The 17,201-nt window shown below is 39.8% G+C and overlaps 1 protein-coding gene across 1 annotated transcript in view; it reads right to left on the reverse strand.

Moving 5' to 3' along the window:
• The window catches only part of RGS6 (regulator of G protein signaling 6), a 588,233-nt gene that overhangs the window by 159,076 nt on the left and 411,956 nt on the right, over window positions 1-17,201 (reverse strand). The window contains exon 3 of the mRNA XM_049612524.1: window positions 15,397-15,496. Coding sequence (XP_049468481.1) covers window positions 15,397-15,496 — 100 coding nt within the window. The remainder of the gene's footprint in view (window positions 1-15,396; window positions 15,497-17,201) is intronic.

The raw sequence follows: 17,201 nt of genomic DNA on the forward strand, positions 1-17,201 counted from the left end.
TAGCTTAAAACAACAGAAATTTCTTCTATTATGGTTCTGGGGGCCAGATGTCTGAAACCAGTTTCACTAGGCCAAAACGCAAGAGGTTAGTAGGGTCACACCACCTCTGGAGGCTCTAAGGGAGATTTTGGTGGTGGCTGCCATATTCCATGGCTTGTGGTCACGTCACTCCAACCTCTAACTCTGTGATCACATGACCTTCTCCTCTTTTGTCTGTATCAAATCTTTCTCTGACTCTCTTCTACAAGGATACATGTGAGTGCATTCAGGGCTCACTCACATAATCTGGGATTATCTCCCCATCTCAAGATCCTTGACTTAGTCACATATGCAAAGACCCTTTATCACCGTAAAGTAACATTTGCAGGTTTCAAGAATTAGGGACTGATATCTTTGGAAGCTACTATTCAGCCTCCTATAGCACCCAACAAATTGTCTCTAAGTCATTTTTTTAGTTCCTCTTCCTCTCAGTGATTTAGGAGCAGAAGGAGAGTAACAAAGACCAAGAATGTTGATTAATTTTGGGGTAACTCTCAGGTTTTCTAACCAGATTCTCTTACTTTCTCATCTGGAAGCATCACAGTTTAAGAGAAAACTGATGGTCTAGATTAACCCAGGGTTAGATTCAGTCAGAACATCAAAAGAACTAAGTGGAAAGCAATAACTTCATATAGGCCTTCATACGCAAAGTCGACATGGACCACATTGTTTAATCTAAACTTATCAATTAACAGATGAGGAAACTGAGGCCCAAAGAGGGTCAAAGGTCACACATTTACCAGTGCACGTCACTGAAGCAGTTTACATCTCCAGGCTCTATCACCCAAACTCTACTGCCAAGAACCCATAAGGAAAACACTTTAAAAAGTCTATGTCAACATAGAGCCATTAAAAATAAATTTGTGAACTACAAAAAGAGATAGATGTGTACATATGAAGAAACGTGTTGAGATAAGCAGAATAAAACTATGTGTATATATACCCAGCATATTGTCTGAAAATTATTTGTATAATAAAAATTCCTAAGGAAGAGCTAGGTGGATGTACTTTTAATCAAATTCCTTCCTCTATTCTTTGTGATACAGAATGTAAGAATTAGGACTAATGGATTGAAGCTATGGGGAGGTGGGTAAGTTTCCATCCATTATAAGGAAGAAGTTTGTCCTAAAAGCCAAAGTTGTCCAAAGATGAAATGAGAGATGATGACACTCATCATTGCTGGTTATTAAAGCAGAGGCTGAAGAGTACTTGCCAGGAATGTGGTGCTTGTACTGATTCCCAAATTCGGACAGGTTGTATTAGATAATCTGGGAAGACATTAAAAATAGACCCCAGGCCCCTGGGGAGGCCCTGGAATCTGTACTTTTTAACAAGTTACCCAAGTGATTCTCATGTTCAGGGGGAATGCATCCATCATCTAAACTATTCCAATTCAAGAGTCTATAACTTTGCATGAAGTAATGGAAGCAGCATTGCAAAGGTAGCATGAAATCCAGATTCTATCTTGGTTCAGTCCCTAACAAGCTGTGTGATTTCTGAGCACATTACATCATGTCTCTGGGACTCAATTTTCCTATCTGCAAGAATAAGTGAGACTAGATGAATCTTATGGCTCTTGCATGCTAGGAAATTGTGTTTCTGAGGGTGGGCTGGAAGAAAATAATCTTTAAAGTCCCTGGAAAATTCCTCATGACATTTAGGTGACAGAGAATTATCCTGGAATGACTGTCTATGACAGCTGGGCAAGGCCGTGCAATCTGGCTAGTTTCCTAGAGTTGGCAGGCATTCGGCCCAGGATGTGTCTGTCACATGCAGGGCAAGTGGGGAGTAGATAGAACTGGCAGGCTGGAAGTTGGAAACTCAGAAACCTCACCATCTTAGCTCCAACATCTTTGTTAGATACCTACTGTTCAAAAAGGAGGACCCAAGGGGCACCTAGGTGGCTCAGTCGGTTAAGCATCTGACATCAGCTCAGGTCACGATCTCACGGCTCATGAGTTCAAACCCTGCATCGGGCTCTGTGCTGACAGCTCAGAGCCTGGAGCCTGCTTCAGATTCTGTGTCTCCCTCTCTCTCTGCCCCTCCCCTGCTCATGCTCACTCGAAAATAAAATAAAACATTAAAAAATTAAAAAACAAAAAAACAAAATGGGAGGACCCAAGGACACTGATCTGTTGTCCTAAAGAGGAAGTGGTTAAGGTGATCATGAGGTGCCTTTTCTGGGTGCAATTTGCTCAGAAATACCAAGCCTCTGGAGGGTGAGATAGGTTGGCATAGATTTTCATTTCTTATGAATGAGCCTTGCCCCCAAAAGCCAATGAGCCTTGGCTTTTGATCTTGGGTTCTTTTTACTCCTTGTTTCACTACTTCTTCTCTCTCCTATTTTCTATCTGTGTTCCCTGAAGGTCGTTTATTTCTAAGCCTTGTATCTTTTAGTTCTTAATTTTTCACTTCTTAGGGAGAGGTCGTATTCTAATGGGTATCTCTTACGTTTGCTCTTTTTCTCCTAACCATATTCATTCCCTTTCTCAGGACGTTTACTCTTTGGGGTAACCTTCCCAAACCCAAGATGTCTAACCCACAGACATGGGCACCCCTTCACTCGCTTCATTCTAGCAACATCTATGAATTTGCCCATGAGTTTTAATCTGAGAAGTGAAGATAATTTCTTCACATTGGCAGGAAAATTTCAAACTCAAAATCATAGAATACGGGGATGTGTTATCTCAGGCTGGGTAGGTGATAGATTGGTATAGAGCTTATTCATGAAGATGTACAAATCTTAGAACTGCATCATGAGCCCCAAACCCCTTGCCACTTAGGATATGATGATTCATAAATCCATATATCCTATGAAAAACATTCCCCAGGACTTCAGTTCCTCACTTCCAACTGTCTCCTGGATAATACAGCCTAAATGTCCCTTCAAAACCTCTAGCTCCACGTGACTAAGACTGATCCTGTGTCTTTGCTCCCAAATCTGAAACTTCCTCAAGTCTTTACACTAGGTAAAAGGGCCCCCTTTACCATCCTATCCTGATACGGTTAGGCCAATAAAAGTCTTTTATTTTTATCAAATGCCTTTATTTTAGAGGGAGCATATCTCAACATAAAAGGCCATATATGGAAAACCCACAGATAACATCATACTCAGTGGTGAAAAACTGAGGGCTTTCCCCTTAAGATCAGGAACAAGACAAGGATGTCCACTGTCACCATTTTTATTCAACTTAGTACTGGAAGCCCTAGCCACAGCAACCAGACAGAAAAAGGAATTAAAAGGCATCCAAATCGATAAAGAAGAGGTAAAACTTTCACTATTGGCAGATGACATGATACTATATATAGATAACCCTAAAGACCCCACCAAAAAACTAATCAATGAATTCAATCAGGTCACAGGATACAAAATCAATATACAAAAATCCATTGCATTTCTATATTCTAATAATGGAGCAGCAGAAAGAGAAATTAAGAAAAACAATCCGACTCACAACTGCACCAAAAATAATAAAATACCTAGGAATAAACTTAATCAAGGAGGTGAAAGACTTGTACTCTGAAAACCATAAAACTATGATGAAAGAAGTAAAGATGACACAAACAAATGGAAAGATATTCCATGCTCATGGATTGGAAAAACAAATATTGTTAAAATGTCCATACTACCCAAAGCAATCTATAGATGTAACGCAATACCTATCAAAATGCCAACAGCATTTTTCACAGAACTAGAACAAACAACCCTAAAATTTGTATGGAACTACAAAAGACCCTAAACAGTCTAAGCAATCTTGAAAAGGAAGAACAAAACTGGAGGTATCACAAACTCAGATTTCAAGTTATACTGCAAAGCTGTAGTAATCAAAACATTACGGACTGGTACAAAAACAGCCACATAGATCAACAGAACAGGGCAGAGAGCCCAGAAATAAACCCACAATTATATGGTCAATTAATCTTCAACAAACGAGGCAAGAATATTCAATGGGAAAAAGATAGCCCCTTCGACAAATTATACTGGGAAAACTGTGGACAGCTACATGCAAAAGAATAAAATTGGAACACTTGTTTACACCACACACAAACATAAACTCAAAATGGATTGAGTACCTAAACGTGAGACCTGAACCCATAAAAATCCTAGAAGAGAGCACAGGCAGTAATGTCTCTGACATCGGACATAGCAACATTTTTCTGGATATGTCTCCTGAACAGAAAAAAATTAACAGAAAAAAAATTCTTCACAGAGGAAAAAATTCTTCACAGAAAAAAAATTAACAAAACTAAAAGACAAACCTACTGAATAGGAGAAGATATTTGCAAATGACATATCCAATAATAGGTTAATATCCAAAATATATAAAGAACTTATCCAATTCATCACAAAACAAGAAATAATCCAATTAAAAGTGGGCAGAAGACATGAACAGACATTTCTCCAAAGAAGGCATACAGATGGCCAACAGACACATGAAAAGATGTTCAATGTCACTTATCATCAGGGATATGCAAGTCAAAACCACGATGAGATAGCACGTTACACCTGTCAGAATGGCTAAAATACAAAACACAAGAAACAAGTGTTGGCAAGGATGTGAAGAAAAAGGAACCCTCTTGCACTGTTGGTGGGATTGCAAACTGGTGTAGCCACTCTGGAAAACAGTACTGGAGTTTCCTCAAAAAATTAAAAAAAGAATTAAAATATGATCCAGTAATCACACTACTGAGCATGTACCCAAAGAATACAAAAACATTAATTCAAAGGGATATATGTACTCCCATGTTTATCACAGCATTATTTACAATAGACAAATTAAGGAAGTAGTTCAAGTGTCCACCAATAGATAAATGGATAAAGAAGATGTGGTACGGGGCGCCTGGGTGGCTCAGTCGGTTAAGGGTCCGACTTCGGCTCAGGTCATGATCTCACGGTCCGTGAGTTCGAGCCCCGCGTCGGGCTCTGTGCTGCCAGCTCAGAGCCTGGAGTCTGCTTCAGATTCTGTGTCTCCCTCTCTCTGACCCTTCCCCGTTCATGCTCTGTCTCTCTCTGTCTCAAAAATAAATAAACATTAAAAAAATTAAAAAAAAAGAAGATGTGGTACATATATACAATGGAATATTATTCAGCCATAAAAGAGAATGAAATCTTGTCATTTGCAATGACATGGATGGATCTAGAGAGTATAGTGCTAAGCAAAATAAGTCAGAGAAAGACAAATACCATATGATTTCATTCAGATGTAGAAATTAAGAAACAAAACAAACAAAAAAAAATGGGGGAAAAGAGACAAACCCCCAAAACAGACTCTTAACTACAAAGAACAAACAGATGGCTATAGGGGTTGGGGGAAGGGTGAAATAGGTGAAGGGGACTGAGACCACACTTACTTTGATGAGCTCTGATAATGTATGGAATTGTTGAATCACTATATTCTATACCTCAAACTAATATAACACTGTATGTTAACTACATTGGAATTTTAAAATCATTATGTCTATTTTTATTAAATAATTATTATTAATAAAGATCTGACCAATAAGGTTAGAACATATATTTCAAGGCTAGAAGAAAAGGAACAGAGTAACATGACAGGAAAAGGTTTTACTTTCAGCATAAATGATCCAAATAGGTACTTTTTCTCCAGGCTCTCTATGGGTCCTGCATAAGTTAACCAGATAAATCTGATTTGCTAGATGGAAGGTCAAGAAATGCCTGTCCCCTCTTGTGTCACCAATTCCAACTGATAGACACCAACACATTAGGAAAGTTGTAAACAAATGTACCATAAAGCCTACTTCAAAGGGGCTCCTCTGAAAGAAATAACATCCACTCAACTCTGACCTTTTTGTGTCACTGGGTGTCAGGGACCCCTTTAATGACACCTGTGAATTCTAGAAAGCTTTCTTTATTTCGATGTTCAGCTTTTATATCTTCCCATAACCCCCACCCTTATTCCTCACAAATTCTTTTTGTTAGTCTATGTACTAGGTCTGTATATTTTCCTTTATTCCAATGTTGATTTTTAAAAAAAAAAATACATTCTTTATGTGGGGTCTTTTCCTTATATTCTAGAACCTTCAGTTTGGAGTTTCTCACCCAGACTCACTCATTTGATTTATTACAAACATACATATCTGCATATTCCTGTATATTAGTATTAATTTTTTTTTATGTTTTTATTTTTGAGAAAGAGAGAGAGAGAGAAAGACAGAACACGAGCAGGGAAGGGTCAGAAAGAGGGAGACATAGAACCCGAAGCAGGCTCCAGGCTCTGAGCTGTCAGCACAGAGCCCAATGTGGAGCTCAAACCCACGAACTGTGAGATCATGACCTGCACTGAAGTTGGATGCTCAACTGACTAAGCCACCCAGGTGCCCCTCCTGTGTATTAGTTTCTTTACTTGGTGTAGGTCACTAACAGTTGTTTCGTATTTATCTTTGATATGACTTGGTAAGTTGGTAAGATTCTCAACTCAGGGTAGTTGTTGGACAGCACAGAGATGGTCCTTCTAGCAGGGATACTTTCAGATTAATGTTATTCTCATCTTTGGTTTTCACCACGCTTCTGAGAAAGTGGCGATGAGTAGCTTTCTAGAACTTCTTTAGTGATGGTGTCTTGGATGCACTGAGACACACCTTACATACCCCTCATCAATATGGCATCTGGGAGGAATCTCATACTTCCCAACTTCACCAGAGGACTCTCATTATTGTGATATTTGTCTCCCTCTTCATGCCTTCTCTCATTGTAGTCACTGTTTTATTCAGGTGGTAGCCACATGTAAGTATGGACAGCTGGTTGTCCAGCAATGCAAGAGATAGAAACACTGCATTGGTCACACAAGACTCATTTCATCCATCATTTAAAATTTTTACCTTCTAATCTTTGCAGAGGAAATGGGGTCCTCCTGATGCAGAAGAGAAAAAGCTTCTCCCAGCTGTTATTCATGAAGGGGAATCTCCAATGTTGGTGACAAAACTCCCAAAATGTGTGAAAGGGTATCTGCTGGTTTGTGATGGGTGATTGGCTATTTCACTAAAGGTTAGAAAGATTGATGGAGGCTGATGCCTGGGGAGTGTGGGGGGGAAGTTGCCATATGGGGTGATTACTGTTCTGTACACACAATATCCATTGGCACAGTAACGGAGTGGCCATATATTTGTGGATTTCCTCCTTGGATTTGGTACCCGAAGGTCTCAGTGATCTAGATTTTCTTTGGATGTAGCTCTCTACTCTAGTACCTGTAACTTTAGGAAGGTGAAGAGGCATAATGTGTTCCGAAAATATCATTCCAGGTTCTTCTCTAGAGATGGTTGGTGGAGGTAAACAGCTTGGGATTCTGTGTTGGTGCTAGCACTCTGGGTATGGGTTTAAACATGTTGCTCATAGGATTGGCTACAGCTGTGGCTCCAAACCAACAACCTTACAGCTAAATTCTGTTTCAGTCTGTGGCTGCTGAATACCCACTGGTGCAGACTTAAGTTCTTCTGTGTTTTTTGACATTGCCGAATGAGGTTCCTGTATTCCAATTGCTAGCTGTTCTCTGTGTCACAGCAGGTGCTGGCTGAATATCATGTTTGAGACTTTGAACAGGTTGAGCATGAGATTTACCTTTTGTCCTGGAGTTTAACTGGTGTTAGGGACAACCTCAACTCCAGCCTGAGGTATGCTGGGAGTGTGGGACCCGATGGTGCTCAACAGTAGGCACTGAGTTAGTGATTTGTCCATGCAGTGGTGGTTAAGGAGAAGGTGAGTATGTTGGCCAAATGCATTCTAACTAGATAGAACTACCAGTGTCTGAGCCTCTTGAGGACTCTATCATATAAATTGAGTTGTTTTTAAAAATTTTTTAGCTCTTCCCACTGACTAGTGATGGTTGCTTCAGAGCTGTGCCAGCTACCATGTACCCGTCTGCTTTTCAGATCTCTGAATTTTGTTGTTACTGTCTGTGTTGGGAAACATTTCTCCACGAGTCTCTCACATATGTGCACATCTGGAGAGCGAGGCATTGATTGTTTTTGCATTGGATTATCTTTTCAAGGATATTTAATCCAAGGATGTTCACTTTTCACATTGGATTGTTACCATAATGGCCTCCAACTTTGGGATTGCATCTTTAAAAATCCTTTATTTTGATTTTTGTGGGGTTTCAAAAGAGAAAAAGATGAATGTATTCAATCCATCATGTAAACTGGGATCCTATTTTGAATGAGTTCCCCTTTGCCCCGCACCTAGTCACCAAGTCCTAACAATTCTATATTCTATCTTTCCTTCAGGTGTCTTGAATCTTATAGTTACTATTCTTTCACAGGTAGGCCCTGGAGGCAGAGGTCCTGCTACTGACTAGCTGTGTAACCTTGGAAAAGTAACTTAGGCTCTTGAATTTGCAGGTTACTCACCTATAAAATGGAGATAATAACAGTTCCTACCTTACAGGATTTTCATGAAGATTAAATGAGATGTGGCTCTAAAGCTGTGGTTCCAGTTGATACTGTGGCTGTTCTTAACACAGCCCTTCTTATTTCCTGCTTAGACTCCTCCATCTAAAGATTCACCTACTAGTCTTTACACTCCCTGTTTCTTCCTGCTTCTAACACATGGATGTGATGTCCTTCTTATTTAAAACCATTGCCTTTGGGATAAAGTCTATAAGTCAAGTTCATTTATAATCCATTATTAAGATTAAGTCTCACATCCATTTAATTCCTCTGGGTGTTCTGCCAATGTGCTCTTCTCTTCAAACACATACACACATAAGTGTGTTTTAAATTACAACCACATGGGATGCCTAGGTGGCTCAGTCGGTTAAGCTCAGGTCGTGATCTCATGGTTCATGAGTTCGAGCCCCACGTTGGGCTCTGTGCTGGCAGCTCAGAGCCTGGAGCCTGCTTCAGATTCTGTGTCTCCCTCTCTCTCTCTGCCCCTCCCCTGCTCATGCTCTGTCTCTCTCTCAAAAATAAATAAACATTAAAAAAATAATAAAAAAATAAATTACAACCACATAAGCAAGCTCATCTTTGCTGCAACCTGGCATAGTTTTCATGCATTTGGGCCATGAAAATTCTATTTTTTCTGCCCTGAATGACCTTCCTCAGTTTTCAACTTATGTTTAAGATCCAGTTCTAAAATTATTTCATGTGGTGGATCATTATAATAATGACCTCCAAAGAGTCATGTCTCCCTATGTCAATGTGGCATTCTACTCCTACACTAGAAGGTAGAGTTGGTTTCCCCATCCTCCTCAATCTAGGCTGGTCTTGTGATGTGCTTTGAAGAACAGATTGTGTGTACTTGACATTGCATAAGTTCTGGAGCTTATACCTTAAGAAACCTTGCAGTTTTCTCCCTTGGAACTCTGAGACCATCAGGCTGTGAAGAAGCCCAGTCTAACTTACTGGGGGAGGGATACAAGGTGATATGGAAGAGAACTGAAGTGCCATCTAAGGGTAAGCACCGCTACCAAACAAATGAGTAAGGCCATCGTAGACCTCTAGTCTCAATTGAACCATCAGATGACTAGGGCTTCATGGGTGAGAACAGCAGGAGAACCACCTGGATTGCCAATTCAAACAATCCTGATCATGAGAAATAAAAAAAATCATTATGACTTGTGATGGTTGGTTATGTAGCAATAAAAACTGATATACATCCTTTGGGGCACCTGGGTGGCTCAGTTGGTTAAGCGTCCAACTTCGGCTCAGGTCATGATCTCACGGTTCGTGGGTTCAAGCCCCGTGTAGGGCTCTGCACTGACAGCTCAGAGCCTGGAGCCCGCTTTGGATTCTGTGTCTCCCTCTGTCTCTGCCCCTCCCCTGCTTGTGCTCTCTCTCTCTCTCTCTCTCTCAAGAATAAACATTGAAAAAAATGACATGCATCCTTAGAGAAATGTTCTAGACTTACCCAAGGAAAACTCACAATTCTTTCCTCTGGGCTTTGTTCATTTTGCTATTAGAATACATAGCTCATATAATTATTGGTCTACCTGTGTCTGTTTCTCTCATTAGATTAACAGCTTTCGAAAAGCAGAGATCAGGTTTTCATTTATTTCTACACGTCCTGTGACTACTCTAGTGCCTGGTACATAGCAATAATGGACATTAATTACCCAGGTCATGTATGCATCATTTCCTGAAACGCTTTTCCTTGCCCTCTGGAGCTCATGGTCAATCCTAAATAAAATTTTTCATATCCTCATCCTTTTCAGTTAATTTTCCTTTCCTCTTTTTCTTCCTCAGTGGCTCTGGTTCCCTGTGGCTCTCTGAGGTGGTGGCTATTTTCTCTCCCATGCTCTACACACCATGGCATTTGAAGGCAGGTAAGTGACCCTCTAGCCTCTCATGTCTTCTTTCCCCACCTCTTCTCCAAAGAAACGTTTAGCTTTGACTCTCATGACATCAGATTAAATCATCTATTGCTCTTGTTGTGAAGTCATCTACTGATGCCTAGGCCTCTGTCTCTTATTCCATGAAGATTTTAACCACAGACTCACAATCACTGCCTCTAACTATCCCCCAGTCATGATTTCAATACCCACATAGCACAGTTTCCCCAAATCATGGCCTCTTGGTTCCTTGACCTCCTCTCTTCTAGTGATCTTGCCCTCTATTCTATCTCAGTTACTTATTCCCATAATCCCAATTTCAAACATTCTGCTAGGGATGTCTGGGTGGCTCAGTTGGTTAAGCTTCCACCTTTGGCTCAGGTCATGATCTCACGGCTTGTGAGTTCAAGCCCCGCGTCGGGCTCTGTGCTGACAGCTCGGAGCCCGGAGCCTGCTCCAAATTCTGTGTTTCCCTCTCTCTCTGCCCCTCCCCACTCACTCCCTCTCCCTCTCTCTCTTTCTCTCTCTCTCTCTCAAAAATACATAAGAAACATAAAAAAATCTAAAAAACCTAGAAGAGTGCCCTTTAAAAAAATTCGGCTATCCAAACACCATCCCCTACATTTCCAGCTCTCTTACTTTGGCCTCCAACTCCAAAACTCCTTTCCACTAGACCTACAGTTTATGGTCATGACTACTCTCCACTATTCCTCACCCATCTCATGTTTCACTTCCATCCTTGCTCAGTTAAAATTTAATGGTCAATCATTTCAGTTACTCTCTTGCCTTTCCCTTGATTTATCATACTCTTCATACTTGCGAGAGCCTTAATTAAGTCCACCTTTCTACCTGATACACGTCCAAACCCAGAGAGCTAAATGTGGCTGGAGAAATTGCTTCTCTTTAAATTCATAAATATTAATAATCTCAAGAGGGTCCTTAATGCTACCTCACAGTCAAAACTCTATTTCCTTAGTCCAGTCAATCTCTTTAGACCCCTAGACGACTATTGCATGGCTTCTGATCTCTTCTCAAACCTAATATCTCTACCTTCTTTCCTTTTCATGTTACTAAGAAAATAGAAGCAGTGAAAAGAAAACTACTACAAGCTCCCCCCTCCCGCCATCATGCTTATTTGTACCTCTGTGCATCTACTGCACCTCCATTTCTCTTTCTATGAATGAATTGTACATGTTTTTAGCTAGAGCTCCCCAATTGTCTTGCATTACATTCAATCTCTTACCTGCTCAATGATATCACTTCTTGAAATTTTCCTCCATCTCCTGCACCATTTTTCTCCCCCTATTGAGTCATTGCCATTAATCATACAAGCATACTGTCACTTTCATATTATTTAAAAACCTACGTGTCCTGACTTCATTCACCCGTCTAGATCCTCCTGCATTTCTTCCTTTTAAGGAGAACTCCTTCAAAGATTAATTATACTCACTACCTCAAATATTTCTCCTCCCATTCTGACTTGAACCCACTCCAATAAGGCTTTTTGCCATTCTCCCCTGCCAAATGCTTCATGGAATATGCACTTATCAAGGTCAGCAGTTGAATTCAATTGTCGCTAAATTCAATGGTTGAATCTCAGTCCTTATCTTACATGACTATCAGCAGCTTTTGGCATATTCTTTCCTGAAGCACTTTCTAGAAAATCTGGCTTCCAAGAGACCATGTCCTCCTGATGTTCCTCTTTGTCTCCAGCTGCTCCTTTTCACTTTCTTTTGCTGATTTCTTCGTCTCTCCATAACCCTCATATGTTAGAGTATCCCAAATTGTAGGACTTGGACTGTTTTCTGTTTACATTCAATCCCTTGGTGTGAGGTCATTAATCCCATGGCTTTAAATATCACTTATATTCTAATGACTCATGTGCCCAGTTCAGGCTCTCCCTTAAAATTTAGATCCACACACCCAAGTGCCTACTTGTCGTCTCCAGTTGAATGTCTAGTAGGTCCCTAAAACTTAGCTTGTCTAAAATGGACCTTTTAATTTCTTAGACTTCAGCTACACAAAGAAACAAACCCCCTTCCCCACTCACAGTCTTCCTCATCGAAATTAATGCCAACTCCATTTTTCCAGTTGCGTGAAACCAAAAGTGCAGAGTCATCATTGGTTCCTTTCTTTCTCTCATATCCTACATCCAATCTTTCCCCCAAATACTGTTGATTCTGCCCTCAAACTTGAATTGGAATCTGATCACTTCACACGTCTCCCATGCTGGTAGCCTAGTCTGACTACCACTTTTGCCACAGTCTCCCGACTCCCCAGGGTATGCAGAATGCAATATAATGATCTTGTGTCAGAACATGACAGCTCATGTTTAAAGTTCTCCAGTAGCCTTATAGTGACCAAGAGGTTGCATGATCATGGTCACCATTATCGCTTTGACTTCATCCCTATTACCCTTTCATTTTTTCACTCTACTCTGGGTCCCTTTTCTTAGTTCCTCTGTATGCAAGAACACACTTGCCTTAGAGACTTAGCACTTGCTTTCTGGAATGCTCTTTCCCTCAATATCCACATGACTCAATCCTTCATCTCCCCTCCATCTTTACCCAAATGTTACCTTCTCAGGGAATTCTTCTTTGGCCACCTGTTTCAGAGTTGTGACTCCATCATCCACCTTTCATACTTTATTTTTCTCTTTGACCTTTATCATTAGCTAAAATTCTACAGTTTTTTTTTTTTATTTATTTGTTGTCTCCTCCACTAGAATCTAAAATTCCGTGAGAACAGAAATTTTTAGCTGTTTCATTTATTTCTGAATTCCCACTGGCCAGCAATATTTAGAAAATAGCAAACGCCCAAGAAATATGTGTGGAATGAATGACCAAGTATATTGGAGAAAGAACCAGATGGAAATTCAAGAAATAAAAAAAATAAAATAATTGAAAGTAAACACCTAAAATCTAGATTAAAGAGAAAAACATTTTTCAGAGAACACTACGATATCAACAAAAGAAATATACTCCATGATTCATCTTAGGAATCTAACATAAATTTGATACCCAAAGCAGCAAGAAGGGTAAGTGAGAAAAGCAATAAACACATCGTCCCGTGAAAATTGATTAAAAATCCTAAACAACATTTTATCAAACAAAATCCAGAAGTGTATGAAAAAATAATATATCATAGCCAATATTATAATTCCATTTAGAAAAATTTCAAAATTAGAGCATACTAACAATACAATCAACCTTCATTATCCAGATCTATTTGGCACCTGAGTTTAAACTGACAGTCTGAATAATGAGTTAGGATACTTATGTGTGCCTCAGTTGAGTATATTTATTTTTTAAGGTAACATACACATATTGACTCTGTGTGTGTGTGTATGTTGTTCTATGAATTTTTTTTAAATTTTTTTTTTTTTGACATTTATTTATTTTTGAGACAGAGAGAGACAGAGCATGAACGGGGAAGGGTCAGAGAGAGGGAGACACAGAATCCGAAACGGGCTCCAGGCTCTGAGCTTTCAGCACAGAGCCCGACGCGGGGCTCGAACTCACGGACCGCGAGATCATGACCTGAGCCGAAGTCGGTGCTCAACCGACCGAGCCACCCAAGCGCCCCTGTTCTATGAATTTTGACGTATGTATAGATTAATGTCACCACCACCACCACAATCAGGATACAGGATAGTTCCGCTGTAACCTTATAAAATTCCTTTGTGTGATCCCTTTATAATCATACGCTTCCCCAGTTCTTAATCCTTGTCAACCACTGATCTATCTGTTCTCTGTCACTGTAGTTTTGGAATTTTTTAGAATGTCATGTAAATGGAATCCTACAGGATGTAATCTTTTGAGACTGGCTTCTTCCCCTCAGAAAAATAACTTTGAGGTTTATCTAAGTTGGTGCGTGTATCAACAGTTCACTCCTTTCTATTGATGAATGTGGGTGTGCCACAGTTTGTTTCTTTCTTCACCCACCAAAGGACATTTGGGTTGTGTCTGGGCTTTGGAGATCACAAATAAAGTTATTATAAATATTTAATGAGTTTTTGTCTGAGTGCACGTTTTTGTTTCTCTTGTATAAATACCAAGGAGTGGGATTGCTGGGTCATAAGGTAAGCATTTGTTTAGTATTATAAGAAATGTCCAGAGTTTTTACCTTCCCACCAGCAATGTGTGAGCGTTCCAGTTGCTCCATAGCCTCACCAGCCCTTGGTGTTGTCAGGATTTTTTATCTTAATTATTTTATAAGTATGTAGTAGAAACTGAAGCCTTCTGGCTCCCCAAATTTGGAAAGCGAATAACTAGATTTTGATGATGAGAGAACTCTCTAAAGTTTTATCTTAATTTATTTGGTTGTTTGTTTAGATACGATACAAGCCTATGTGGTGAAATTATGAAGAAAGGCAACAAACTGATCAGGATAAGAGCAGATAGAGGTTACCTACTGAGGGAAGGGAGGCAGATGTCATCCATTAGGCCCATAAGGGGCCTAAGATACTGGTGATGTGTTACTTAGGAAGCAGGCTGGTAGACACATGTGGCCTATTTTAGTATTATACTTGAAACTATACCCATGTGTTTGATATACTTCATAATTAATTTTTGAAGAAATGTCCAAGCATACAAAACACACCAAATCCCCAAAGTACTGCAGAAAAAATATTCTAAAACCACTTCTTCCATGAGTTCAAGTACAGTCAGTTGAAAAACTTAAAAAAAAAAAAGCATTTTGTAGAATTTGAACAGAAGACTTTCTTAAAGCTTGTTTAAATCTAAAATCATTTCTTTAATATGTCTGTGCTTGTGTACATCTCGTAGGCTAAACTGCTGATGGGCTATTCAGGTCAGTAATGAGCTTCTTTCCAGAAGCCTCAGCCTATACACGGAAGGGTGGTCATGGCAAAACCATCCTTAATCATTGGCAAAGAGCAGCTTCTTCTGGAAACCATGACCACAACTCAACTTTGTCTAAGAAGCACATTGAATGTATCATCTTTACTATCCACAAATCTTTAGACACACCCCAGGTCACAATCAGCACTATACAACTCTTCAGTGGCCTTTTCCTATTGCCACCAACACCTTGTAAGGAGAAAGTTTACCTGTAACGACACTGGGAATTTTGGAGAGAAAGCTCTTGACTGTTCTGATGGGCACACCCCCTGTCTTGTCATCTTGCATCTTTGTGATGATGTCTTCAATCTGAAAGAGAATAAGGAAGTGTCATTTTCTCCCATAAAGTAATGATAAATGATACCTTTATTAACAGCCATAATGAACATGTATGAACATGAATGCCAACAGTAGACATAAAAAAACAGCCTCCACCTAGGCAGTCAATAAACATAGTAGCAGGATCTGCAATAAACCAAGCACTGGGGATGGGATGAGGCCATGAGATTATATATGAGAACACAAAACGTGGTCTATAAGAACAGACTCTGAGATCAAGAAGGTAAGGAGGGAGAAATATTAGGATTCCTAATGAGATCCACCATGTAATTCAATATGTCTGCAATGATTCCTCCTCTTTCCCAAGTTGGGTTTATACACAGCCTGGACAATATGAACCATCTGGTCTTTGGGACCAGTGCAGGAGCCAGCCAGAGTCACACAGGAGAAAAGATAAAGACATGGAAAGTTCTGATTCCGAGAAGTCGGAGGACAGGTTTCAGTGGTTGTTTGTGGTGGTGTGAGGGTGGTCACCTTAAGCCAGGACTAAAGTGGGACAAAAGACAGAATCCTTTCCTTTTGGACTAAATAAGTCACATTGTCAAAAGAAAGACCACGGTGGGCTGTGGCTTGAAGTCAGTTAGATTTTATTAATAAAACAAGTTGCAATGTACATATATTGAAAACAGAACAGAGAGAGGAGACGGACTATTAAGGATTTAGGTGCCTAAATTGGGAAACCAATTTGTAGCTAAGAATTTACAAGTCAGATGTAATTTCCTGGGCAGAAAGCTTCAGAATAGGATACAGAACAATCTGTGACAAGGACATAGATCTTATTGTTTGAGGAGGTGGGGGTAGGGAGCGACTGGAATAGGGGAGAAGAGGAGGTTTACTTTTATTACACATCTTATTTCCCTAAGCAAAAGAATATCTGTGAAACGGATTCTCAGAGTGCTTCTATCAAAGATGCATAAAATTTTAAGTCTAGAGATTTAAAACTACAGCCCATCTAGTCTAACATACTGGCAATTGCAGTTTGAGGTTGACTTTCTCAAAGTCATATGGCAACTTGTTTGATAGACATAAATAACTTGTTAAAAATAAATAATGAGGTTAGGATACAGAATAACTTGATAATAATATATAATAGCTAAAATATATTAGGAATGTATTATGTGCTAGGTGTTATTCTAAGTATCATACAATATTATCCTATTTAATGTTTATGATTACTTAATAATCTAGATTCCACTGTTATCCTCATTTTTCAGATAAAAAGATCTAGTGAGGTGTATCAACCAGGGTAGACCAGATTAAATTATTGTAACAAATAACCGTCAAATTCCCAATGGCTCAGTACAGCCGTGTTTATTTCTCTCTCATGGCTCAAGTCTATCACAGGTCACCAGGGGGACTCTGCCTACTGTAGTTACTAACTAGGCTGATGGAATAGCTACCATCTAGAATGTTGCTCGTCATTGTGCTAAAGGGACAAGAGAGAATTCTGGAGAATCTGGTATTGGTTATTAAATGCTATAGCCAAGAAGTTACATATGACACCTTGGCTCAGAATTCTTTGACCAGATCTAGTTACACAGCACCACCCACCCACAAAGAAGCCAGGGTTCCAGTCTTCTTGGTGCCAAGAGGGGAGGGGAACTGACCATCTATGAACAGTGTCAATGACCGCCACAGAAGTTAAGCAACCTTGCCAAGGTCACACAGTTACCCA

The sequence above is a fragment of the Panthera uncia genome (genome assembly GCF_023721935.1).
Source record: "Panthera uncia isolate 11264 chromosome B3 unlocalized genomic scaffold, Puncia_PCG_1.0 HiC_scaffold_1, whole genome shotgun sequence".
Taxonomy (NCBI): Eukaryota; Metazoa; Chordata; class Mammalia; order Carnivora; family Felidae; genus Panthera; species Panthera uncia.